Source organism: Protopterus annectens, chromosome 13.part0, assembly GCF_019279795.1.
Source record: "Protopterus annectens isolate FY-2018-M chromosome 13.part0, PAN1.0, whole genome shotgun sequence".
Classification (NCBI taxonomy): domain Eukaryota; kingdom Metazoa; phylum Chordata; order Ceratodontiformes; family Protopteridae; genus Protopterus; species Protopterus annectens.
The window spans coordinates 804,657,733-804,685,714 of NC_056747.1; the positions used below are offsets into that span (position 1 = coordinate 804,657,733).

Sequence of the window (27,982 nt, forward strand, 5' to 3'; positions counted from 1 at the left end):
TCTGGGTCAGCAGTAGGATTTTTGAAAAGGAATTTGTGAGAGTCAAGGATTCTGTAGTAGGATTTTTGAAAAGGAATTTGTGAGAGTCAAGGATTCTGTAGTACCTGTCAGGTTTTCTGGGAGCAAGAGGAAGGGTGTCAGGAGTCAAACTGGATTCCATAAAGATATCATCCACAACATCCAGGACAGGAGGAATGGCTAAAGGTCTGTGCTGTTGTAAATCTAAGAATTCCCTTAATCTCTTTTTTGATGGAGAATAGTCCTGACATTTCCATTGGAAATGCTCCCTTAAAGTATATAGGGTTTCACCAAATGAAAAAATCCTCTGGAGGAGAGGACGAAGGAATGGATTTCTCTGCATATGAATCCTCATAAGCAGAGAGGGGTTGTATGTCTTCATACTCACTAACCTCAGAGTCATCGGACTCCTGTTCAGATAAACCTACTGGGAACAAGTCTCTTTCTTTTGGAAGGGGTAGCCTGGCTTCCCCTAAAAAGCATAATAAGGTCTTCTGCCATTTTAAGCATTTGTGGTTGAGGCATGGAAGCAGGTGCTTAAGCTTGGGTCATTTTTTCAGGCATAGTTCGTAACATGTGCCTTAGAAAATCGGTAGTTTTAGAAAGAACTGAAGATGTGAAAGAAGTCGTTGGTTTGTGTCGAGTATCGGTAGTGTGAAGAACTTCCCCGGAAGCCGGAGCCTGCTCAGCGGCTCCAGATCCATCCAAGGTAGTGACATCCGCAGGATCCTTAGTTGAAGAAGAGTCTCGCGGCATACCCGACTCTGAACTGGTCTCGGTAGCGGCCTGCAAATCCACAGAGGTGGGCATCAGGGGCTGCGAAAGCACTTCACTGAGGACCGGAGAACTGACGACTAGCTTAATGGAAGCATCATCGGCAGTTTTGGACCTGTGCGGTCTGTCTTTACCCTTACGTTTTTTCGGAAGATCGGTAGTCGGATGGCTTACCGAAGCCATATCGGAATACGAGGACTGAGAGAGTGAAAATATTTAGCTACAATAAGGGCCCAACAACGTACATTTCTGGCGTTGAACAAAGCACAAAAGCGACAGCGAGGGACGTCGTGGTCTGGGCTTAAACAGGTTATGCAATAAGAATGGAAGTCTCGGTGTGCTATTTGCTTTCGACAGACAAGACAATTGTTAACTTTTTCTGACATCAGTTAGAGCAAGAAAAAAAAAGGATCCCCAATGTGGTACTTAGCTTTAGAAGACCTCAACTTCAATTTGGAAATGAAAACTCAGGTAGTGGCCGAACGGCACTCGTGTGAACTGCTTCTGCTTCGGGCTCCTCGGCAAGAAAGACTGATGTAAATGCATCGGCTGCCTGATTTTATACCACTGATGACCTGTCAGTCCTGGAGCAACAGCAACCGATGCAGAAATACTAAGCCTCTGGTGTTCGGGCTGACTGAGGGCTACACCTGGCAGGGAAACCCAAGTGTGATGACTGAAACAGTGAAACATGAAGAACATCTAGTTTTTGTCACAGCAGAGTCACCCACTGGCAGCTGAGGCAAACTGCTAGTCTGCTGTGGTGACAAAGCCGGTTTAGTTCATTTTTTTTCTTTTTGTGGCTGGAAGAAGGACCAACCATGGGACCTGTAGTTTGCTTCATGGTCAAGTCAAAAATGGTGCTTCTTTCCCAAGGGAAACTAAGCAAAACAAGCTGGTAAATTTTTAAAAGCAGTATAAAGTTATTAATGGTTCAGAAGTTATGTGAAGAAGTGAGGCAGGTACAAGCCAATGCTATTGACATGGTCCTGGATGAACCAGCTGAGGCCACTACAAACTTAGGTTTGAGACTAATGTCAAGAGTTTTTTTGCACTTAAATGCCCATGCAATTTGTTTTATATTGGAGATACCAAAAGGGCATTTAAGGTTAGAATGCTTGAGCATATAAGAGACATCAATAATAGGAAACAAGAAAGCTCTGTAGCCACTCATTTGAAATGTTTTCATAATGGTAATAGTGAAGGTTTACAGGGTACTACATTAAAGAAAGTTAAAGTATCAGTATTTGATGAATGTCTTAAAAAAAAACGGCTTTTGATAAAGGAATCTCTTTATATTCTGAAATTCAATACTCTGCATCCATATGGACTTAATGAAGAGTTAAACTGGAAATATCTGATTTAACTATTTAATTAATTGTTTAATTGAACATAGTATATGAGGCAAGTTTTTCTGATGTGTTTTTACTCCTTGAAGGCTTGTGTGGTGAGCCGAGACATTAGAGCTGAGCTGAGTTACAAGTTTTTATTATTTTACTAAATTATTGGTGGATTCAACTGGCTAGTTGTTTTTCTTTGCGTTTTTGTTATAGTGGTTCCTATATTGAGACTAATGTCAGCACACCTACAGGGTCAACTACAGATGCAGGGAAAAAAAAAAAGAACAGATAAGCACTACTTCGCTAATGCATTATAAATTACTGCTACAGTGACCCTCCCACCAAAAGGCACATTCTTTTATCAAGTGTTTGATACTGCTGTCCCCTCACAATTGAATTAGGTCAGCACTAGAGACTTGAGTAGCTAGAAATGACTTGCTCCAGCACAGCAAAACTGTCCAGAAAATCATCTTCTGTAATTCCATGCTTGGTATATTGGTGAACATAGGCCCTGTGAGACAAAAAAAAGTAAACAGTAAGTTATGACCATGACCAGTGTGTGCATAGCAGACATTTGATATAACTTTCTGCATTCTATAATACAACAAACTTTTCAAAATGCAATACACTTAACTTTAACCAAAGACCTGTCTACTAAAAGTTTAACAAGGGTTTTATTATTCTTGGCTCATGACATGACAGATGGCAGTGGGAAAGTGCACAAGCATAAAACGTATAGCCTCACGATCAGTTAACAATGTAAATAAAACTACTCTTTCATCATTTTTAACTCAGACCCATACAGACTTTTAACACCAGGCACAGATATAGTAAAAGATGTGCTTAGGAAGCAAGACCTCTTCTTTAAAATAAAGCACAATTGTGTTGAATACTCACCTCAACAGTTAATTTTTTGGAGAAATTTTTGCAGCCCATAACATGCTAAGTGCTTTATTACACAAATATGATGATTCCCTTACACATTTAATTTGTAGCTGCATCCCTCTTGTGTATGCAGGCTTCGTTATTTTTCTGGTGTAATGCAAACAAAGATGTGCTTTCCTGGTTCCTACAATGCCTCCAAAGACCTAAGAGTTGTGCAATACGCAATGACTGGGGACAAGTACAAAACTGAAGAAATATAGCATGAAAGGAAATTCCTGCATAGGTGTTTTAACTAGTTAAAGGGTCTCTCTCTCAAAGATCTACTGCTATGACCAGCATCTTGCAAATGTACTGCCTCACTTTGAGGACTTTCTGCAGTAAGTGGCACAGATGGGACTGAATTCCAAACAGTGAAGCAACAGCTTGTCAAGCCAATTCTAGACAGCGGTGATGAGATATAAGTAGTGCAAAAAAGTTTGTACTCTAAAATTGCTTTTAAACAGAAACAGAATCTGCTATGTAGAATAAAAAATAGCACAATGAGAAATGTTGGGAGTTGGCATAATGGTTAAGGTGCTTACCTCAGAGGCAAGAATACAGGTTTGATTCTCACCAAGGAAAACTGGCTAGGCTTAAAATGTCCACAATTTAAGACAGCCTATTACTTACCTATGAGCATATGTGCTCTGTGAATCCATAAACAAAGTCCCACAGACTGATTGACTGGCCCCAAAACATACTGGATAGATTAGATAGGAAAACAAGAAGGATGCTTCATGCTCACCAAATGATTTATAAAAATCAGTGTATACCAAGATTATATATTCCCCATTCCGAAGGAGGGATGGACCTCCTTAAAATTGATATGTATATCTGCAATCGTGGGACTCCACAAATACCTGCTGACCTCAAGACACAAATATAGTGAAAGTTTTGAAACATGATGAGGATAAATAATGACTTCTCTGCTTAATCTAGCAGAAGCATATTGGCATCAAGCAGGAATGAAACTCAAACCAGAAGTAGAGAAAAATCAGGCAGCAACTGAATGTGCCAAAAAACAAAAGAAAGAATATAAGGTGAAGGACCAGATGACAAGGCAAGAAATAATGGAAAATGTATAAATATAGTTGCAAGTATAGAAAACTTCTAGAAGAAACTCATGTTGATCAGGAACGAACGCAGGAATGGTTAAGGAGAGGTGAATTCAAACCAAGAGATGAAAGGTTAATACTGGTGGCCCAAGATAGTGGGCTGCATAAACGCTGGTTTACAAAGTCCACTGAACACGTGGGAGAAAGACAAATGTAGGTTTTCTGAACACACTTCATTGCTGGTTGTGACATACTAATAGCAGAAGGACCGCATACTGAAAGGCATAATAATTTGGCAAGATTGTTGCACTGGGGACTGTGCAAACATTACAGTACTGAAGAGGCTGAAAAATACTGGAAACATGAACCACAAAGCATCCTAGAAAATGAACTTTACATCACATGGGATCTTCCATTTCCAACAGTTCAAAAGACAGATGCTAGAAAACTGGATATAGTGGTCCATGAAAAGAAGACAAAAGTAGCATTGATCACCGAAATCGCCACACCCAGTGACTACAATGTCTTGTGTACAGACGCAAAGTCATAAAATATCAAGATCTGCAGGCAGAAATGAGAGCAATGCGAAAAAAAGATACCCAGACAGTTCCAATAGTAGCACGAACAATGGGTCTTATAAAAAAGAATCTACAATCATATTTAGATACGTTACCAATACATGTAACCCCGTACGGATTACAGGAGGAGTCATTACTGGGCACATTGTGGGTGCTGCCAAGAGCACATTTGGCCAACATCAAAGATTGAAACAATACTAATTTCATGACCTTTAATTGCACTTTGACTTGGGAATGGAGTCCATTCCTATTGTGGTATTAGAAACCCAAAAGACTTGAAGAAATTAAAAAAAGACTGAAACCAATACACACTGTTTTGCAAAAAAAGCATTTGTTAAATCTATTAAATAACCAAAAGCAATTCCACAAAAAGCTTGTTATTAACTAAGCACACAGTGTCACATTTCTGCAAGACTAAACGAACATCTCTGCATGAAAAGCCAGTTTATAACTGTAAAAAATACAACAATTCAAAGTGTCCACAAAGTTAAAACACTTGTAAAGTAATGAAATACTGAAGTGTACAAGCATAAAATGTACAGCCTTACAGTCAGTTAACGGTGTAAATAAAACCACTCTTTCATCATTTTTAACTCACACCCATACAGACTTTTAATACCATCAGCTTGTTTTGTAAATCTCTCAAATTCTTTACCTAGGTGGTAGTCCACATGTACTAATATAAAATAACTAACTATACTTCAAGGTATGTCTAATGCCTTGCTTTTCAGAAAATCATGCAAAGTAAACAATCTCACAATAGCTGGTTACTATCCATTATTTTAAATTCTGTTGGCGGTAAATATGGCGCAGATGATCCCCCCCCCCCGATTAATTAGTGACTTGGCTGTCAGAGTAGGCAGAGAAGATGGGTATCCCTACTCTGGGGTGGTGCATTATTTGTTGAGCCTTGGTGGTAGCTGGTGCTTGAAGTGAATGCCTGGCTGGATGTATGAGCTGCCCAGGGAGGTGTGGCTGTTGCAGGGCTCAAGGTAGACATGTACTCAAAGGCCATGCTTACTCCTTTCAAAGCCTACATAATTAATGTTAGCATGCTGGGGCAGGATGCAACAGAAAAGGTCCTGGTGCATGGTCAGTAGCTTCAGTCTTTAATCTACTCTGTCCTTCCTGGTTAGCAGTGATGGACTCAGCCAGGGAGGCAATACTGGTCCCCTTCACTCCCATCAGGTGGTACTGAGGGGGCAATAAAAGTCTCAAAATGAAAAAGCCAAGAAGCAGATGATCGATCAGCTGAAGTGTGCCCACAGAGGCAAGGGAGAAAAGATTGTCAAGCACTTTTCATCGATGCATATTTCAAGTGTAAGATAAGGTATTCTCCAAAGGAAAATAAACTAGATAAACTCACTGACACATTCTGTTTGGGTTTCCTGTCCTTAATAGCAAAGAATGACTACATATACGTTGTATAGGTTTTCTTGTCTACTGCAGTAAAAGTACTGTTGTGTATACTTACCATAAATGTAGATGTTTGAGTGTATTCACTGTTGCAGTCCTAACAAATGGGTTATTTGGCTCCCGGTAGCCCTCAGTCGGCCAGAATACCAAAGGTAAGTAAAAATGCCGTCGGCTGTAAAGGATGTCAGGGTGTCCGATACAAAAGGAGGCAGCCAACGTCACTTCCTCAGTCTTTCTTGCCATAACAGTCAGGAGCCCCCAGAAAATAAGTCTTAAACCAATAACCAATTTGATAAATAACAAATTAAGCCTGTACCTCAGGAAAAGAGAATAGGAGAGGACCACCAAAAGGGGGAAGGAGGGAGGGAAACCAGGACTGCAACAGTGAATATACTCGAACATCTACATTTATGCTAAGTGTACACAACTGCACTATGTTCATCGTGTTTCACTGTTGCAGTCCTAACAAATGGGTCGATTACCAAAGCCCAGAGAAAAATGGGGGAAGGAACCAACAGCATCAAGGGCTGGAGATAATGCCCTGCAACACCGCAGTGGCAAACCCTGCCCTGGCTCTGGAAAACAAAGGCAAATTATAATGCTTTGTGAAAGTGAGAACTGAACACCATGCGGCAGCCACCAAAATGTCTTTAGTAGGGACACCCCTAACAAAGGCTGCAGAAGTGGAAGCCGCTCTTGTAGAGTGGGTTCTAACCTCTTGAGGTGGAGGTTTGCCATGAAAGGAACAACAAAAAGTAATGCAACGTGCAATCCATTTAGAAATGGTCTGCTTAGAAATAGCCTTGCCCTGGGCTCCAGGGGCAAAACTGACCAACAACTTTGCTGATTTCCGAAGGTCTTCAGTCCCGTCCAGGTAAAACCTGAGCTGTCTGTGCACATCAAGAGAATGTAGGATCCTTTCACCTCTATTGCGAGGATTAGGAAAGAAGGTAGGAAGGTGTATGGACTGATTAAGAGTCAGGCTGGAAACCACCTTAGGCAAACAGGAGGGATTAGTTCTCAGTGAGACCCTATCTGCATGGAAAATAAGAAAAGGCTCCATGGCCATCAAAGCTTGCAGCTCCGAAACCCTTCTTGATGAAGTTAGTCAAGAGGAAGGCAGTCTCCCAAGACAAAAACTTTAAATCTGCAGAGGCAGCTGGCTCAAAAGGAGGAAGAGTGAGTTTCTCTAGAACAAAATTAAGATCCCAGGCTGGAATAGATGCTCTTCTGGGAGGTTTTAAATTGCAAGCACCTCTGAGAAACATTTTCATCAAGGGATGAGAGAAAATGGGCTGCTCAAGAGAACAATGAGCAGAGATGGCTGAAGCATGGATCTTGATGGAAGAAAAAGAAAGACCACCCTGAACAAAATCAGCCAGGTATTCCAGGATTAGAGGAAGGGTAGGTTGAGAAGCAGACTCCCCTATAGCCTGCATCTATTGAGAGAACCTGTCCCATTTGCCAGCATAGGACTTCCTTGTGCTAGGCCTCATGGCCTCCCTCAGCACATCAACCACCTGTTGGGAAAGGGAGGAAGAAAAGGAAGGAGTCATACAATGAGCTATGCTGCCAAATGGAGAGACTGAAGATGAAGATGTAGAATGTTTCCCCTTTCCTGAACCAAAAGATCTGGCTTCAGAGGAAGATGCCAAGGAGGAAGATGGGAGAGACTGCGAAGCAGCGGATACAAATGCTGTCTGGGCCAGTCTGGAGCTATGAGAATAGTTCTTGGACGTTCGTCCCTGATCTTCATTAATATGCTGGGAGGAAGAGGAGGGATGGCGTACACTGATAGCAATGTCCAAGGGAAGGACAGAGCATCCACTTTCCAGGCTCTGCTGTGCTGCTGTCTGGTGCAAAAGAGATGGTTGTCTGGGGAGAAGAAAAGATCCACCCGAGGCATGCCCCGGTGTTGAATGATGCTGTAAAAGACTGCTCTGTTCAGCTGCCACTCGTGAGGATCCAGGGTTTGCCTGCTCAACTGGTCTGCCAAAACATTGAGCCTTCCCGGAAGAAACTGAGCTAGGAGATGCAGGTCCAGGGATGCTGCCATGGACCAAAGATTCATGCTTTGCCTGCACAGGGGGTAAGAGTGAGTCCCTCCCTGCTTGTTGATGTACCACACAACCGTGGTGCTGTCTGTCCTGACAAGCAGGGTCCCTAGAGAAAGAAGATGCTTGAAAGCTAGTAAGGCCTGCTGAACTGCAATCAACTCTTAGATTTATGTGCAGGTAAATCTGCTGGGCATTCCAACGTCCCTGTATGCATCTGCCATCCAGGTGTGCTCCCCAGACATAGTCCGATGAGTCTGTAGTCAGAACTTGAGTGGCAAGAGGTGTTCAAAAAGGCATGTCTGTTTGTGGACAGGCTGTTGCCCACCATAGAAACTCTGCCTGCAGAGATGGAAGCAGAGGAATCATCATATCCAGGTCCACTGTGTGTTGACACCAAATGTTCTTGAGGTACCACTGCAATTTCCTCATATGCAGTCTTGCATATGGAATCATGAGAATACAAGATGCCATGAATCCCAGAGCTTGCACGTATTTCCTTGCAGGGGAGATGGGACATGCTTGCCAAGTCCTTGAAGTAAACTGAAAGAGTTGTCTGCTTCTCCTGGGTGAAATATAATATCTGGGCGACTGTGTTCAGACTCACTCCCAGGAATGTTATCTCCTTGGATGGTACCATTTTTGATTTTTCAACATTGAGCGTGTAACCCTTGAGAGTGTAACCCAGGGAAGAGAGAAGAGTCTTTACAAATTCCAGATCCTTTAACAGCTGTTCCTGAGAACTTGCTTGAATTAGACAGTCATCCAAGTATGGGTAAATCTGAATTTTGTTCTGCCTGCAAAAAGCAATGACTGGGGCCAGGCACTTTGTGAAGACTCTGGGAGCAGTAGATAAGGCAAAAGACAGTGCAGAGAATTGGTAATGTTGTTAGTCCACTCTGAAACGAAGGTACCGCCTGCAACTTTCCCTGATAGGAATGTGCAGATAAGCTTCTTTGAGATCCAAGGTTACCAGCCAGGAATCCTTTTCTAGCAGTGGTAACTACTGATGCAGAGTGAGCATTTTGAACTTTATAATTACTAAAAGAGAGTCCAGAATGCAAAGATCCAGGATATGACACCAGGTGCCTTCTTTTTTTGGAACTAGGAAAAGCTTGGAATAAAAGCCCTGGTCTACCTGTTAAGCAGGAACTGATTCTATTGCTCCCAGATGAGACAGAGACAAAATCTGTTTTTCTACTTCGGCCCTTTGGTTTGGAGGAATGTCCGGGAATCCCTTGGGAGCTGGAAAGGTGCAGAAAGAAAACTTGTGCCCTAGGGACACTGTTTTGAGCACCCAGTTGTCGTCTGTGATAGTGGCCCAGACATCTGCAAAAAGGGCCAACCTTCCCCCCTAAAGGACTCTCACGGCAAGCAAGGACATGCAGAAGTTGTAAAAAGTCATTGAGAGTGTTTTGACTGAGATGCAGGCTTGGAGCTTCCCCCTTTAGAAGTGGAAGCCTGCCAACGCCTAGACCTTTGAGGGATAGCTCCCTGTCCCCTGAAAGATTTGTAACCTCTAGTCCTGGAACATTTCTGTCCGCTGGTATCAGGAAAGGTCCAACTCTTGGAAGGGTAATTCCTGCTAAAGCGAGGGGGTTGAACTTGCAGAAAATCCTTAACAGTTTGCATGGACTTGGCCTTATCCTCCAGCTTCTTCAGTACCTCCTCTGCTTTGCTGCCAAAAAGACTGTCTTTATGCAAAGGTACATCCAAAAGCTTAGCCTTGGCAGGTTCTGGAAGAGGCTGTTCTTTGAGCCAAGTGTGCCTTCTAATAACAGATCCAGTAGCCATAGCCCTGCTGGAGGCCTCACGGATGTCAAAACCACAATGCAAAAAATGCTTATTGACCAGACTGGCAGAATTCAGTAAATCCTGCATGTCTTTACTTTCTGCCAAAAGAGGTACACTTGCTGTCCTAGACTTAATAGCCTCCAAGGTGTGCTGCTGGTACTTCAGCATATGAAATAGACAATTGGTAGCCCTAACAGCTAGAGTGGCAGAGGTATAAACCTTCTTGCCCCACCTAAGTTCCTAGACCCCTTGTCAGAGGGATTCCGTAACAGTGGCCTTAACTCCTTTAGGGCCCTGAGAAATAACATCTGCATCTGCCAATGGATTCCTGAAAAGAAACAGATGAGAATCAGGGACTCTGTAGTATTTGTCAGGTTTCCTGGGAGCAGGAGGAACCGAATTTCGAGAAAAGGAATTTTCCAGAAAAACATCAACAACTTCCAACACAGGGGGAATAGCAAGAGGCTTATGCTGAGGTAAATCCAGAAACTCCCTAATCTGTTTCTTGGATTGGGGATAATCCTGACTTTCCCATTTAAAATATTCTCTGAGGGTATTTAAAGTATCACCAAAAGAGAAATCCTCTGGAGGAGAGGCCGAAGGGATGGACTTCTCTGCATCTGAATCCTCAAAAGGAGAAAAAGCCTGAGAAAATTCCTCTTCATCAGCAGAAATGCTGGAAGACTCAGAACCTGAGCAGGACAAAACCTCAGGAGAAACATCCCTACTCCTATTAGAAGGAGGAGGCTTGAGAACCCCTAATAAGAGTCAACAAATCATTAACTATTTTAACCATTTGGGACTGAGGGGAACAAGAAGAGCTGGAGCCTGCCTTTTCACATGCTTACAAATGGAAGATTTACCTGCAAGCCTGAAGGACTCGGGAGGCCTGGCAACCGCCGAAGTTGCAGCAGAGGTTGAAGGAAGGGATTGCTGTCAGAATGCAAAATGGAGGCCTCGGACACCAGAGTCAGTTTAGCGGCTCCAGCCCCAGCAGAAGAGGCGACCAGCGACAGGTCGGAAGGCAAAACGGAGGCCGAAGGGCTAAGGGACTTGGACTCAATCAAGGCGTGTGGTTGTACATCTGCAGACTGCAGGGACTGCAAAGGCATCTCACTGGCCAACGCCTGACTGATGACCAACTTAACCTCATCCGAGGACTTAGCTTTCTGAGGCCTGTCGCGTTCCTTATCCTTGCATTTCTTCGGAACATCCGAATCCTGAAGATTGGCGGACGCCATACCAACAAACTTAGGCCAAACTCCAAAACGCCTAGCCAAAACCTTAGCCTGATGACGGATAGTACGCGGATTAAAGGAGGCACAGAGATCACACTTGGGAACGTCATGGTCAAGGCCTAAACAGATAAAGCAAAAGGAATGAAAATCTCTATGGGCAATCTGCTTTCCACAGGTAAGGCAATTATTAACTTTTTCTGACATTCTTTAAGGCAAGAAAAGAGGATCCCCAATGGGGTACTTAGCTGTAGTAGACTTCAACTCTAGTAGTCGGAAACCAACAAAGGTAAACTGCCGACCGGCACTCGTGCATGAAAAGCTTTTGCTTCGGGCTCCGCGGCAAGGAAGATTGAGGAAGTGACGTTGGCTGCCTCCTTTTGTTATTGGATGCCCTGACGTCCTTTACAATCATCATCTTTCGGCTTTTCCCGTTAGGGGTCGCCACAGCGGATCATCTCTTTCCATTTCTTCCTATCCTCTGCATCTTGCTCTGTCACACCAACCGCCTGCATGTCCTCTCTCACCACGTCCATAAACCTGATCTTAGGCCTTCCTCTTTTCCTCTTACCTGGCAGCTCCATCCTTAGCATCTTTTTCCCAATATACCCATCATCCCTCCTCAGCACATGTCCAAACCAACACAATCTCGTCTCTCTTGCTTAGTCTCCAAACTGTCCAACATGAGCTGGCCCTCTAATATACTGATTCCTAATCCTATTCATCCTAGTCACACCGAGTGCAAATCTTAACATCTTTAATTCTGCCACGTCCAGCTCTGACTCCTGCCTTTTTGTCAATGCCACTGTCTCCAACCCATATAACATAGCTGGTCTCACTACCCTCTTGTAGACCTTTCACTCTTACTGGTACTTGCCTGTCACAAATCACTCCTGACACTCTTCTCCACCCATTCCACCCTGCCTGTTACTCTCTTCTTCACCTCTCTTCCACATTCACCATTACTCTGAACTGTTGATCCCAAGTACTTAAACTCGTCCACCTTTACCAACTCTACTCCCTGCATCCTCACCATTCCTCTACCCTCCCTCTCATTTACACACATATATTCTGTCTTAGCCCTGCTGACCTTCATTCCTCTGCTCTCTAGAGCGTATCTCCACCTCTCCAGAGTCTCCTCAACCTGATTCCTACTCTCACTACAGATCACAATGTCATCTGCAATCATCATAGTCCACGGGGCCTCCTGTCTGATCTCATCTGTCAACCTGTCCATCATCACTGCAAATAAGAAAGGACTCAGAACTGATCCTTGATGTAATCCCACCTCCACCTTAAATGGATCTGTCACTCCCACTGCAGTCCTCACCACTGTCACACTACCCTCGTACATATCCTGTACCACTCTTACATACTTCTCTGCCACTCCCAACTTCCTCATACAATACCACAACTCTGCTCTAGACACCATGTCATATGCTTTCTCCAAGTCTACAAAGACACAATGCAACTCCTTCTGATCTACTCTGTATTTCTCCAATAACATTCTCAGAGCAAACATTGCATCTGTAGTGCTCTTTCCTGGCATGAAGCCATACTGCTGATCACTAATCATCACCTCCCTTCTTAACCTAGCTTCTACTACTCTTTCCCATAACTTCAAGCTGTGACTGATCAATTTTATCCCTCTGTAGTTACTGCAGCTCTGCACATCACCCTTATTCTTAAAGATAGGTACCAAAACACTTTCTTCACTCCTCAGGCATCCTCTGACTTTCCAAAATTTCATTAAACAATCTAGTTAAAAATTCCACTGCCATTTCTCCTAAACACCTCCATGCTTCCATTGGTATGTCATCTGGGCCAACAGCCTTTCCATTATTCATCCTCTTCATAGCTGTCCTTACTTCCTCCTTGTTAAATCTGTTTCACTATTCCCACATCATCAAACCTTCTCTCTCTCTCATTCTCTTCATTCATCAGCCTCTCAAAACACTCTTTCCATCTACTCAACACACTCTCCTCTCTTGTGAGTACCTTTCCCTCACTATCCTTTATCAGCCTTACTTGCTGCACATCTTTCCCAGCTCTGTCCCTCTGTCTAGCCAGGTCCTTTTCTCCCTCTTTAGTGTCCAATCTCTCATACAACTCTCCATACGCCTTATCCTTAGCTTTCGCCACCTCTCTCTTTGCCATGCACCTCATCTCCTTATACTCATCTACTTTCTTCATCTCTTTGACAATCCCACTTCTTCTTCGCCAGCCTCTTCCTCTGTACACTCTCCTGTACTTCCTCATTCCACCACCAGGTCTCCTTGTCCTCCTTCCTCTGTCCAGATATCACACCAAGCACCTTTCTAGCAGTCTCCCTTACTAGTTCTGCTGTAGTTACCCAGCTATTCGGTAACTCTCCACTGCCTCCCAGTGCCTGTCTTAACTCTTCCCTAAACTCCACTTCACAATCACCCTTTTTTATCTTCCACCATTTAATCCTTGGCACTGCTTTCACACTCCTCCTCCTCTTCTTGATCACCAACGTCATCCTACAGACCACCATTCTATGCTGCTTAACTACACTTTCCCCTGCCACCACTTTACAGTCTCCAATCTGCTTCAGACTGGCCCTCCTACATAGTATATAATCCACCTGTGTGCATCTTCCTCCACTCTTGTATGTCACCCTATGCTCCTCCCTCTTCTTAAAATACGTATTCACCACAGCCATGTCCATCCTTTTCGCAAAATCCACAATCATCTGACCTTCTGCATTCCTCTCCTTAACACCATACCTAACCATCACCTCCTCATCCCCTCTGTTCACTTCGCCAACATGCCCATTAAAGTCTGCTCCAATCATTAGTCTCTCACCCTTGGGTACACTCGTCACAACTTCATCCAACTCACTCCAAAATTTCTCTTTCTCATCCATCGCACACCCAATTTGTGGAGCATATGCACTAACATTCATCATTACACCATCAATTTCGAGCTTCATAAACATGTCAGACACTCTCTTCACGTCTAAAACACTCTTGGCATATTGTTCCTTTAGTATAACCCCTACCCCATTTCTCCTGCCATCCACACCATGATAGAACAATTTGAACACGTTTCCTAAACACCTGGCCTCACTTCCCTTCCATCTGGTCTCTTGCACGTACAATAATCAACCTTCCTTCTCTCCATCATATCAGCTAGCTCTCTTTCTGTACCAGTCATACTGCCAACATTCAAAGTTCCTACCCTCACTGCTACACTCCTAACCTTCCTCCTCTCTTCCTGCCTTTGGGCATGCCTTCGCCCTCCTCTTCTCCTTCGGACGTCCTTTATAACAGACAGCATTTTTACGTACCTTTGGTACTCTGGCCGACTGAGGGCTACTGGGAGCTGGATAACTCATTTGTTAGGAATGCAACAGTGAAACATGATGAACATCTAAGCGCAGACTGTGGTGAGGTTTTTATACTGCGATAAAGCTAGAGGTTATAAGCTCTGGGCTTAAGTGCAGCCAGAGTCAGCTTTTTTTACTTGAAGTCTGTGTAATTTTTACATTGGTAGAACACTATACATATGGGAATCATCTATGAAAAACGTATACAGTTTACTTTTGTGCATGTCCAGGTGTGATCCTATAAAGTTAATCAATGCATGATTATAAACACACAGTTAAGCATTATGGTGGCAATAAACATGTAATTTTCTGCTGTAAACCATAGTAGTTGGAGCAGTGATGGTCATTAAAACTGCCAAGTGTATAAATGAGTTAATGTAGTTATATAAATCTTACTAAGTCATTATGCCTATTTATAAAGTATATTGTACAGACAAATATTTTATCAATATGTTATTCATTCTTACAGCTTCACCAAAAATGACCTGTATAACATGCAACCAAATTTCCTGTCCAGGAGAAGGGCTGTTAATGAGAAACAAACAAGTATGCACAAAATATATTCGTATTTAAAATAAATTCTGATAAAACCATGTCTCAGTTCATTAAATAACTGAAGATGGACTTGCACTACAATGTTCACTGGTAACATTCAATGCAATGAAATTAAGTGATTTGCCAAAATAAATGCATGGCCTCATTATAAAAGGTAAAATGTAACTATAAATTTAAATGAGTTGAAACCACATGTAAGTTGCGTTTCTTCAAGTATGGCAATGTTGATGCATTCAGTAAATCAAACATCGATGCAAAACACTCAAGTAGTAAATGAATTTTCATGGAACTGCATTCAGTGAATCTAAACAGGTAATGCGAGGTAACTCTTAGAGTTCTATTTTAAAATGATTAAACAAATACAACTAACTTCCATCTCAGACATTGAAGATGGATGTAGTTTGTCCAGAAACTGAAGCAAAAGACAAGAGATGACTGCCAGAGGATCAATGTCACATGTAAAGTTCCATTTAATGTTAAGCACTCTCACCCGTGGTCCTGAGCCGATTATATTCTGTACATTACACTACAGTGAAGCCTGAGATTTTGCTTAAACGTGAAGTGTAAAATAAAAATCAAGTGATAGCTAGGGATAAAGTTTTGTTATATCTGACTTGTAAAACTGAGCTGTAAATGCAGTGCATTCCAGGAAGTTAAATGTAGCATAAGAAGCTCTATACTGTTTAATGCATTATTAAAAGTATAGTAATTTGTCAAGAAATTATAACAAGATGTGACCACTGCTGAATGTTTTAACTCTTTCAGTGTTAGTGTACCCTTAACATAAAGAAGTCTACTCAAAATAAAAAACAGGTGGGTAAAGTAACATATTGGGTACAGTTCAGTACTGTCTAATCAGGCTGAATAGCTTTCACTCCAACAGTGGCTACAACCCAAGTTCATTTTATGACCCGGGATTATCGGATAAAATTCTAATTTCCTTTGTGAGAGGCTTAAATACTGCAAAAGTCTTGCATGGAGTGTAATTAGATTCAAAGCAAACATTCCTAAATCAGTCATCTTATATGGTCAAGATTTTTTTAAACTCTATACATATATAATTGTTCTCTTCTGAAAAGTAGACCATGAGGATGTCTAAACATGTGGCATCCGGCTAAGATAATGCAAGTAAAACAGCATGCTGTTTTAAAACTTTACTTTGGATTATCTGCACCTGGGAGGAATAGATAAAGTACAATGTAAGTGAATGCACAGTGTCCAGTGGTGTGATTTCATTTTAGTAAATTTATTGTGGTTAAGAGGTATGTCAAGCTTTTTTAATAAATTCACCACAGCAATTTGCATGAACATTCCTACTCCCAAAACTGAACAATTGTTTCTTGGTAAAGCAAATCAATGAGGCAAAAACTGCTTTTACTTTCCAGTAAACAGAGTTTTATACATATGGTTCTAATGCAGGTGTGTCAGTATTGTTGAGTCGAACAGACTACAAGATTTCAGAACTATCTTCTGTGTGTACTGTAACCCACAGTATGTATAAAACAGTTAATACCAATTTCTGATGACTCAAAATATACCTTAGTTAGCGGCACATGGTATGTCATGCTGACATGCAGAATGCGAGACAGATTTCAGTTTGACTGCTGCAAAATTCTTACGCTAAACGGGGCCTGTTCAGGTGTAGTTGCAGAAGATAAAAATCTATAACTCCAATCTTTCTGTTAAACTGTACTGCTGTTACTTTGCATGAGTGTTCTGAAATTTTAAGTTCTAAAAAATAAAATATTTCATAAACCTTTGCTAAAATCTGTTAAATGACTAGTAGCCACATTTTTGTGCAAAGTTTCTTTTAATAAACAAACATGCAATTTATTTTAATAAACATGCATGCAGTTCCATTTTGTCTGTGCCAATAAAAAGAGCTTTTGTTAAAATGCAGTTTATAGCATATGCAAGACTGAAAAACCTGCAAACTCATTAAATGTTTATTTGCATAAGTAGCAAGTACTGTAAAGTCCCTATGATTAGCTATTGATGTAAAAAATCACGTCAACATCATGACTTTTAAATTCTTTATTCGGGTGGCCATTCATAGGTACCTATATTAAAGAAGATTATTCACATTTGACTTTAGCTTCAGCTTAGAATCTTGTTTTTTTAGAGAAATGCATAAAAGGCATTTTAAAAAAATGCACCCCTGATAGTGGGCTTACAAAAGCATGCTGTCAGAACTGCTTTCTCCACACAGTATTGTTTCCTGGAAATGCTGTTCATCTGGATTCATTACAGTTAAACAGAACTCATCTGACTGAATTCTGGTGCACTGACCGATTTTCATCTAAAGTCAGTATAGCTTCTTGACATCACTAGGGGGGGATGTATGCTTTCCCCAACATACCTTTTAACATTATACATCCAACTCTAATGATACAGCACATTTAGGCAGTTTATAGCACCGCACTTGCCTACAAAGGAATCTGGCAAACTGCAACCTTGTGTGTAACAAATCTGACCAAACCACATTTGAAATTTGGGGCTTTTATTGAATGACTGGAAACAACTACACTTTAGGGTAGATATATGGACAGATGGCAATGCACCTTAATGGCATATTTCTAATAATTCACGAGACACTCAAACTGTTTTGTAAATGAAAAGCACTGGTTAACCTGCATTAATGATATGACAACTAATTTGGTTTGACATGGTCGCCATTACTTAAGCTACCTTATTGCCTGTGGCATGAAGGAAATCTTCTACTAAATCTTAATGTTGCAGGAACAGGGGCGGCCCGTGCTATCGGACTGCCGGAATGCAGCCCCCTCAAAATAAAAAAACAGAAAAAAAAAAATTTTTTTCAAATTTCGCGGACTTCGCGCATGCGCAGTAGTCCCGACTACTGTCGATCTATGCGCATGCTCCAGGCAGTCCGGCAGTTCCCATAGGGGGACACAAGGAGACGTCTGTGCACCTTTAAAGTGCACAGACTCACTGGGATTATGTGTTGGGTCCAGACTGCAACAGCAGCAGTCAGGACAGCCTCGTCTCGTCGGAGCTTTGGATCTCGCGGGTCTTTTGGAGTATTTGCGCTGGCAGTCTCGTCGGGAAGGAGCTTTGCTTGGGATCAGACAGATAAGTGTATGGTGCTTTCTTACCTTTACAAGGTTTATATTGAGTGTGTATGGCGCTTTTTAGTTTTACAATTGTGTATGGTGCTACTTTATATTGAATTGGTGCTTTTTCAACTTTGAAATGTGTGTGTGTGTGTGTGTGTGTGTGTGTGTGTGTGTGTGTGTGTGTGTGTGTGTGTAAATGCCCCAGGTGCTCATGGTGGTGTGGTAGGGAATACCTCAGGCTTGAACCCTGTACCCTGTATGCAGGTGTTAAAGACTTGAGTTCCCTACCCACCACCATTTGTAAAAGAATTGCAGATTTTTGCCTCATATTCGATCTGATCTGTTCCTCATAATATCTGTGGTTTGTAAATGTTGCAATGCTTGATATTTGATGGTGTAGTAGTAGCATTGTTGCCTCACAGCTGCAGGTTCTCAGGTTTGATTCTTGGCTGGGGTTCCTTCTTTGTGGGGTCTGTTATCTTCTCCCTGTGTTTGTGTGGGTTTGCTTTTGTGCCCTCCCATGTTACAAAGACATGTCTGCATTATTTCTTCCTGGACCTCTGCTGAAAATTGTTTTTTTGTTCCAAGTCAGACTGTCCTGATTAACAAATGTTAAATAAAATTGACAGGCATTTGAATTTCAGACTTCAGGTTTCTGAATGTTTAATTCCTTGCATATTTGATGGTGCAGTGGTAGTATTGTTGCCTCACAGCTATAGGTTTTCTGGTTTAATTCTTGGTTGGGGTGGCTTCTGTGTGGAGTCTGCATCTCCTCCCTGTGTTTGTGTGGATTTGCTCTGATGCCCTGCCATTTTACAAAGACGTGTCTGCAGTATTAATCCCTGTGTCTCTGCTGAAAATTGTTTTTGTTCTGTCCGCAGTAAAATTGACAGGCATTTGAATTTCAGACTTCAGGTTTCTGAATGTTTAATTCCTTGCATATTTGATGGTGCAGTGGTAGTACTGTTGCCTCACAGCTATAGGTTTTCTGGTTTAATTCTTGGTTGGGGTGGCTTCTGTGTGGAGTCTGCATCTCCTCCCTGTGTTTGTGTGGATTTGCTCTGATGCCCTGCCATTTTACAAAGACGTGTCTGCAGTATTAATCCCTGCGTCTGCTGAAAATTGTTTTTGTTCTGTCTGCAGTAAAATTGACAGGCATTTGAATTTCAGACTTCAGGTTTCTGAATGTTTAATTCCTTGCATATTTGATGGTGCAGTGGTAGTATTGTTGCCTCACAGCTATAGGTTTTCTGGTTTAATTCTTGGTTGGGGTGGCTTCTGTGTGGAGTCTGCATCTCCTACCTGTGTTTGTGTGGATTTGCTCTGATGCCCTGCCATTTTACAAAGACGTGTCTGCAGTATTAATCCCTGCGTCTCTGCTGAAAATTGTTTTTGTTCTGTCCGCAGTAAAACTGACAGGCATTTGAATTTCAGACTTCAGGTTTCTGAATGTTTAATTCCTTGCATATTTGAGGGTGCAGTGGTAAGATTGTTGCCTCACAGCTATAGGTTTTCTGGTTTGATTCTTGGTTGGGGTGGCTTCTTTGTGGAGTCTGCATCTCCTCCCTGTGTTTGTGTGGATTTGCTCTGGTGCCCTGCCAATTTACAAAGACGTGTCTGCAGTATTAATCCCCGTGTCTCTGCTGAAAATTGTTTTTGTTCTGTCCGCAGTAAAATTGACAGGCATTTGAATTTCAGACTTCAGGTTTCTGAATGTTTAATTCCTTGCATATTTGAGGGTGCAGTGGTACTATTGTTGCCTCACAGCTATAGGTTTTCTGGTTTGATTCTTGGTTGGGGTGGCTTCTTTGTGGAGTCTGCATCTCCTCTCTGTGTTTGTGTGGATTTGCTCTGGTGCCCTGCCATTTTACAAAGACGTGTCTGCAGTATTAATCCCTGCGTCTCTGCTGAAAATTGTTTTTGTTCTGTCCGCAGTAAAATTGACAGGCATTTGAATTTCAGACTTCAGGTTTCTGAATGTTTAATTCCTTGCATATTTGATGGTGCAGTGGTAGTATTGTTGCCTCACAGCTATAGGTTTTCTGGTTTGATTCTTGGTTGGGGTGGCTTCTGTGTGGAGTCTGCATCTCCTCCCTGTGTTTGTGTGGATTTGCTCTGGTGCCCTGCCATTTTACAAAGAAGTGTCTGCAGTATTAATCCCTGCGTCTCTGCTGAAAATTGTTTTTGTTCTGTCCGCAGTAAAATTGACCGGCATTTGAATTTCAAACTTCATGTTCTTCAGAATACATAGTAGCACAACCTTTTTTTCTAGCAATTTTCTAAGTTTATAAGATGAATATTTTAAATTTGTCCCCATTTTTGGGACTGTATTCCCCCATTATTGGCTTCATCCAGGTTTTTGTGCTAAGGTTGACAGCTATGGCAAGAACTGAATTCACTGAATATGTTTGAGGGCTGTATTCTCTCATTACTGGGTTTGTCCAGGTGTTTTGTACTAAGAGGTTGACAGCTACGGTGAGAACTGAATTCACTAAATGATAGCCATTTAAGTTTCAGTCTCTCTCTTTTACAAAGCAGCTGATGTGGCGTAGTGGTATGTTACTCTGACTGTTTTTTGCTCAGGGACCTTGGCAATTCTAGCAACTTTCCAAGATTATACAAGCAATGTTTAATGTGTCCCTGGTTTTTGGGCTTTTGACCCCCCCCCCCCCAATACATTTTGGCTTTTTCCAGTTTTCTTGAGCTGCGAAGTTGAGATGCAGTTGAGTATTGAGTAGATTTTACAAGGAGCTGAGAGCTGCAGGGGAATAGAAGTTTAGTGCTACTGCTTTGCCTAGTTAATACTATAGCACAACAGGTTGTGTACTTGCTTTTGATGCAGAAGGCTGTGGGTTCTACTCCCACAAGGGGTGGATGCTGCCATACTGAGAATGTTCTCCTTGGTGAAGATACTAACTATGAGTCTGTTATCAGTTTGCCATCCATTTCCTCTTGCAATATTATTACTAGCTTATCATTTTTTTTAATGTAATATAGGCAATTTATTCCTGAGGGGCAACAGACACTTTATTTTTCGATGAAACCATGAAATATAAAGGTGATTGCTAGCAGCAACCACTTCATTAGTTACAGATTTCTTTAATGTGGAATTATTTAGATGACTTACTTCAGAGATTGTGCATATTTACTGATAATGGACTGTAGAATTGTGCATATTTACTGATAAAGGTGGACTGTAGAATTGTGCATATTTACTGATAATGGTGGACTGTAGAATTGTGCATATTTACTAATAATGGTGGACTGGAATTGTGCATATTTACTAATAATGCTGGACTGTAGAATTGTGCATATTTACTAATAATGGTGGACTGTGGAAGTCTGAGTAGACTTTTTTATGATAAATGTTCTCAACTGGGCAGTTTTGCCATTATGGGTGCATATAGTTTGTTTCATTGCTTACTGGAAAAATGTTCAAAACAAATTTAAAACACCCTCTAACAAGTGTACTGTATTGTACAAGGAATATAATTTTAGTACAATGAGGAAAGTGTATCAAAGAGCACATGTATGTTTCATATGCAAGGGGCCTATGATTTGAAAACAGCCCAAAATTAATCTTTATCTGCCACTGGCAAAATGTATTTTCTTTGAATGTGGGTTTCAATGCTGTTTCAATGAATGTGAGTTTCAAGGGCAGATAAGTTTTAATGCTAAGTTTTCATTGTGAGACTGCATTAATGACTTAGTGTTTGTGCTGTAAAATACAAAATAAAACTTTCAAATGAAGTCCAACTCATCATAGAAGTAAAGCAGTATGCACATTAGTGTTTATGGTAAATGGAGTGAAATAGCCAAGTAATGGTTCATTGGAATGGCTGCAGAGGCTCCATTCAACCATTATTTTGTCAGGGGGGAAGGGCAGCAAACTCAGACAGGCCCAGCTGAACTATATCTCCCAAATGTCGATTTTTGCTTCTTATTTTTGGTTTGTTCTTCATAAAATTTGTAGTTTTCTGGCAAATCATTTAGGAATGAAGTCACTAAATAATAAGTTTCAGACTTCATAACCTTCAGAAAAATGCATGTTAAAGTAAGAGCTGTTCTATCAACTGTCTCAATTTATACAAGAGCAATTTTAGTACTGTTTATATGTGCCCCCAATATATTTGGCCTTGTTCAGATTTGCTGCATTAACAGGTTGAGAGGTACATGCAAATAAATTGCTTTATAGAATTAAGCATAGCCAACCTCTCAACTGTCCCCAATTTTTGGCTCAAAATGTTGCTCTTCCCCCTAATAATCCCTCCGCAAAATAGCAATTTTGGAAGAAAACATGGAGGGTTTACAATTAAGAAATAACTGTAATAATCAAAGTTATAGATTACTTGAAATGCATGTAGATTCTTTTATTTTGCAGTTGCTCAAGGTAGCAGTACTAATATTAAAGTGTCCCTTCTTTGACAGGTAGCAGCTGTATTGTGTGTCTTTTATATTTTTGCATCACATTTTTGGTCCATTTTTCATAAAGTTGTGTTTTTTGGCAAGTTAGTGACAAATCACTAAAGACTGAAGTTAGAAAATGACAGACATTTGAGTTTCAGATTTTATACCCTTCAGAAAATTCATACTAATGCAAGACCTATTCTATTATCTTTCTAAGTTTATTAGAGCAATATTTAAAAATTGTCCTTATTTTTGGGCCTTTGCCCCACTTCTGTGTATGGCTTTGTCCAGATTTCTTGCTCTTCAGGTTGACAATGTATGACAAATGTGTCAGGGCCATCACAGTCAGCCAGAGAGATTTCAAATTGTGACATGCTTGTTGCACCCCACTCCCCCATGTAGTGACTCTGGATGTGTCCAAGCAAGGCAAGGAGTAGTTGTATCTACCTTGGATGGGGAGGACACACTGCATAAGTACTACAGTGGCTTTTCATCTGTCCTTGATTTTGCAGAATGGTCTGGTTTCTGTCATATTTTTGTACTGTTGATTTATGCTTATTACTCAGATTTATGCTTATTACTCAAAGTGCCTGTTGCTCTGTGTTTAAGTAGCAATGCTTTAATGACCGTAAGGTAAGCTTGTCTGAGATCGTAAGATGCAAGTAAGCTTTAATAAGCATACTGTTAAAGAATTGCCAACATTGAAAGCCTTTCTGTTGTTGCAATGCAGAGAATACTTGACTAGATAATGTATAAGCCTTGGGTATTAAAGGACAGGATTCCATTATTTTAAAAGCTCATTACACTTGTTGGAGACTTCCAGTCATCTCTACAGACTTTACCCGTAAACTAAACAGAATGCCAATCATGTGTGGTCCATAACCTGTACAGTAATCCTTTAAGCAATGTATCTTGAGCTTGTTTCTTGTTTGCTTTTCATTTTTACTTTTATCATGTTTTCCCCATGAAACAAGTTGTCAGGCAGCAGGTCTTTTTTGGTTAAGAAACATTTTTACAAGTGGGGGCATCACATAGATTTCTACTTTCAGCATGTTACTTGGTACTTTAATAAAGCTGAATATATTATAATTAGAACTGCAGTGCAAGGAGAAGTGGTTTGAGTTGAGTGCTTCTGGTTTTTCTTACACTTGATTTTGACTGGCATTCCAGTAATGTATTTAAAAAGTAATTTATTTTTTCATGCCTCACAACCTTTTGTTTCCATCTAGATATTAAGTAAGCTGTCATGCAGCCAATGCATTGAAATATTTTTATTCTTCTACACTTATTTTTGTCTTGATTGGACTTTCATAATGATGGTTTGCCACCCAGGGCAGCGTATTTAATTAAAGTTAGTTTTTTGTGGTTTTGTGCATAGCTCCTCCCCTTTCTGGTTGACCACACCCCCTCCCCTTGACCCCACCCATTCAGCTGTCTCCTGCAGCCCCCCTGTGATTTGAAGTCACCAGCCGCCACTGTGCAGTAAGATACTAGAAGATGAACTGAAAGATTCACATACATGCTGACGCAGCTACTGATTTAAAAACAAACTGTTCTTACACTAATGATATGCATAAAGGACAATATACATTTCAATACATTAAAGCCTGTAAACAAATATGCTTTTACTACATCATCTAATTTATAAAAAGGCTCTCCCCTCAGTATGTCTGTGATGGTGACTAGCCCTCCTTCCTTCCGATTAGTTTTTTTTCTGTTTAGAACTCCTGGCTCATGCTGTACCATCACACTCTGCACTAGGACATCACACAATCTTTGTGCTTCCACCAGTAAGTACAACTCCTCCAAATAAAAACATTATGAAGATTTTTTTTTAGAGCCTTTGCTCCCACTGTGTCTCAGTTCTCAGCTCCCTCCACTGACAGTCAGTCCATTCATTCCCCAACACTGGGTCAAGGGTCAACCAGGAGGGGCCATTTTTCAGTCATTACAAGTGGTTTCAGGTTTTCTCCTTTTGCATTCCCACCTCCAACACATATACCCAAGTAAGGTCTAGACGAGGCACATGTTATGGAATGACTGTGGAGGATTTCCTCTCGCTCCACAAGCGGTATTCCCTCAAGGCACCTCTGCCTCACCCAAGGTACAATCACTGAGCTTCTCAGCCTAACCAGGAAGTCAGCACAGCCCACTATGCCCCCAAGTGTATGCAACATCTCTCCCCAACAGATGAGCAGGCCACACCCCTTCACTCCTCCCCCAGTGCTGGGGCTGCTAATCAAACCCCGGTCACAAGGGAAACAGTCACAAAGTCTGTTCCCTACACCATGCATTACACAGATGTATATACAAGTGCACAACTTACAGTGAACTTCAACAGCAGCACCAGGATGAAGGAATTCTTCTGAGGTACCAAGGTTCTAAAGGTGGTTTGAGTAATGTTCCATGCAATGAAGAAGCTTGGTGACATGTGTGAAATTATGCCAAAGTAGCTGAAATACAAATGTCCACAATGGAGAAAAATTGTAAAACAAGTAGTGGAAGGTGCCATGTCCCTGGTGGAGTAACCTTTGACAGCAACCATTTTCCATTCTGCAGTTGCTATGTGATGGCAAACCAATTACAAAGGGACTGAATGGCAAGTGCTAGCCTTTCCCCTCCCTTGGGAGAAGGAACAAACAGTTGTTTCATCAGTTTTACTAGCAACAAATTAAAAATAAACCAGCTCCTCTATCACAACTGATCACAGCTTGGAGAGCAATCATTTAAAGTCACTGAAAAAAGTGTTATTGCAAACCTCTTTTGTACCCTGCATATGGAAAGCTTTGCCCTACACACTTTACTTCCACAGTGCCTAACCTTTAATGATACAACCTGTGATTGTGTGTAAATTCAACCAGATGCTATCAAACAGGAACAGCCCAGTCAACTGGCCATCAATCTCCAGTATGGAAGCCTGCTCCATCTTCACAAATTCATGTACTTGCTATTAGTAAGCACCTGACATGGACAGGAGAAGCAGGGTTTGAGAAAAACTCTTCCTCCCCTAGTTTCTTCCACTATAAAGAATACAGGAGAAATTAATGGACTGTTTAAGTACAATTCTAACACTAAAATCAGCAAAAATAAAAATCCAGGCCACAAACGAAGGTACAAAAATCCTTTATGGTTCAACAATACCTCACAGATAAGCGCTTTTGTCTAATAATAAGACTTCATCAGATAAAAGCACTGGTACTACATACAGCTTTATATACTTAATCTCAATCAACACCAACACATAATTAAAATTTAAAGTAACATCACCATGTTATACCCTACTATAATATATTACATTAAAAAGCTCAGACTAAATAGAGCTAAATATCATGTACTTGTTCAAATATATTAATGTGTACTTATACAAATAACTGACATAACAAATGGTAAAACACATTTTAAGTATAATATGTTTAAAAATCACACACTTTCAGCTTTTTTGAATAATACAGATTTTATACTAATATAGTCATTAAGACCTGGTGGGATATTAAATTTAAACCTAAGCTGCCAAATAAGTTCCCTATATAGCAAAGCATTTTTCAAATCACCCCCCCCCCCTTGTAGGTGTTTAACTGTGTCAATAATACCAAACTTATAACCTTCAAAGGAGGAACAAGAAACACTGGGCTTATATAAGGCACTGGTTTCCTTGTGTGTCCTAATGTATAAATGTTCACAGATACTGTCTAAGTGATCTTTCAGTTTTTCCTATGTAATATGCACTACATTTTGTGCAAACAGCCATATAAACAAGCATTTTTGTTTTACAATTTCCTTTACGAAATCGAACAATGCTTTTCAAACTGTTATTCAATAAAATGGTTGCCTCACCATAAATAAATGAACAAACACTACAGGTACCACAAGGAACAGTAGCTCTGTATTGCAAAACTTCCCCACCATTCTGTTCAAATGTCCTCTTAAAATTCATTCCAGCCTTGTATGTAAATATTGGTTGTTCACCCACTAGGTTGTATACATCCTTGTTAGTTTTCAATACATTCCAATTTGTTCTTATTGTATGTGAAAATAATTCAGAAAAAGTACTATATTGAGTAACACATGCTCTATGATAATTTTTTCTTTCTTTCGAATGATCATTTATTGTTTGAAGTGGATGTCCCAATAGGGCCTTATATTTAGTACCCCACCCATTAAAGACCTCGTCTGGAATGTCCCTGACCATCTCAATAGGATATTCTCTCTCAATAAAACATTTACCTAGAAATGTAAATTCTTGTTTTAAATCATGGTAGTCAGAGGTCATCCTGGCTATCCTGACTGCTTGACCCTTTACAAGACTTTTCTTTTGTGCGATGGGATGATGACTACTAAAATGTAAATAACTATTGCACTATGTGTCCTTTCTATAGATGCTAGACTTAAATCCATTAACAGTCTTGGAGATGGTAACATCCAAGTAGTGGATAATGGCGTTGTTTTGTGTATGTGTAAAAGAAAGGAAAGTTGTGCAAGAGTTAAGATATTCCATAAACTTATGTAGTGCTTCTTTTGTTCCATTCCATAACACAAAGATATCGTTAAAAAAAGGAGAAGAAAAGACATACCTATTTTCCCATTCAAGTAACACCAAATTAGCGTATATAGGAGCACAAGCAGCGCCCATCGCTATACCACTAATCACTTGATAAAATTCCCCTTGAAAATGGATATAATTAGAATCCAAAATAAATTCCATAAGTTTCAAAATAAGGGAAATTCTATCTTTAGGTAATGTAGAATACTTAAATAGACAATCACTAAAATATTCATACCCCTCTCTCCTGGGAATACATGTGAAGAGATCCTTCACATCAATGGTAAGAAAAGTACAATCTGTACTCCAAAGCTTGTTAGTATTTTACTCAAAAACTCCCAAGAATCTTTGATAAGATGTGGAGTATGATTCACTACATCCTTGATGTGATGGTCCACAAATATAGCCAAAGGGTGGGTTTTAGAATTTTTTGCGGACACGATGGGTCTAAAGGGGGGTTCACAGATCGATTTATGCACCTTAGGCACTCCAAACTTGTTTGGATGTACTTGTCTTAAAAAGTTGTAGATTTTGCTGTCAATCCTATTTTCTAGTAGATATTCCTCCAAAAGGGAATCAATTCTACTAGAAGTTATATTAATTTGGTTTTTAGACACAGGTGTATATGCAGAACTATCCAACAGGATGTTGGTGACAGTGTTTTTGTAATCCTCTGTATTGAAAATAACAACCCCCCACCCTTATCAGGTTTCATAATACGTAGGTTGTTTTGTGTCTGCAATTCATATAATAAGTTACTTTCTTCAGAAGTCAAATTTGAATACACTTTCTGCCATTTATTTTTGGCACGTAATTCATATAATTCTTCAGTAACTATTTTTTCGAATAATAACAGAGTAGGG

General features: G+C 40.7%; 1 protein-coding gene across 1 annotated transcript in view; it reads right to left on the reverse strand.

The window, feature by feature from the left end:
• Positions 1-2,150: 2,150 nt before the first annotated feature.
• The window catches only part of TUBD1 (tubulin delta 1), a 405,148-nt gene continuing 379,316 nt past the window's right edge, over positions 2,151-27,982 (reverse strand). Inside the window, exon 7 of the mRNA XM_044054532.1 lies at positions 2,151-2,643. Within this exon, the coding sequence (XP_043910467.1) occupies positions 2,541-2,643 (103 nt within the window). The 3' untranslated portion in view covers positions 2,151-2,540. The remainder of the gene's footprint in view (positions 2,644-27,982) is intronic.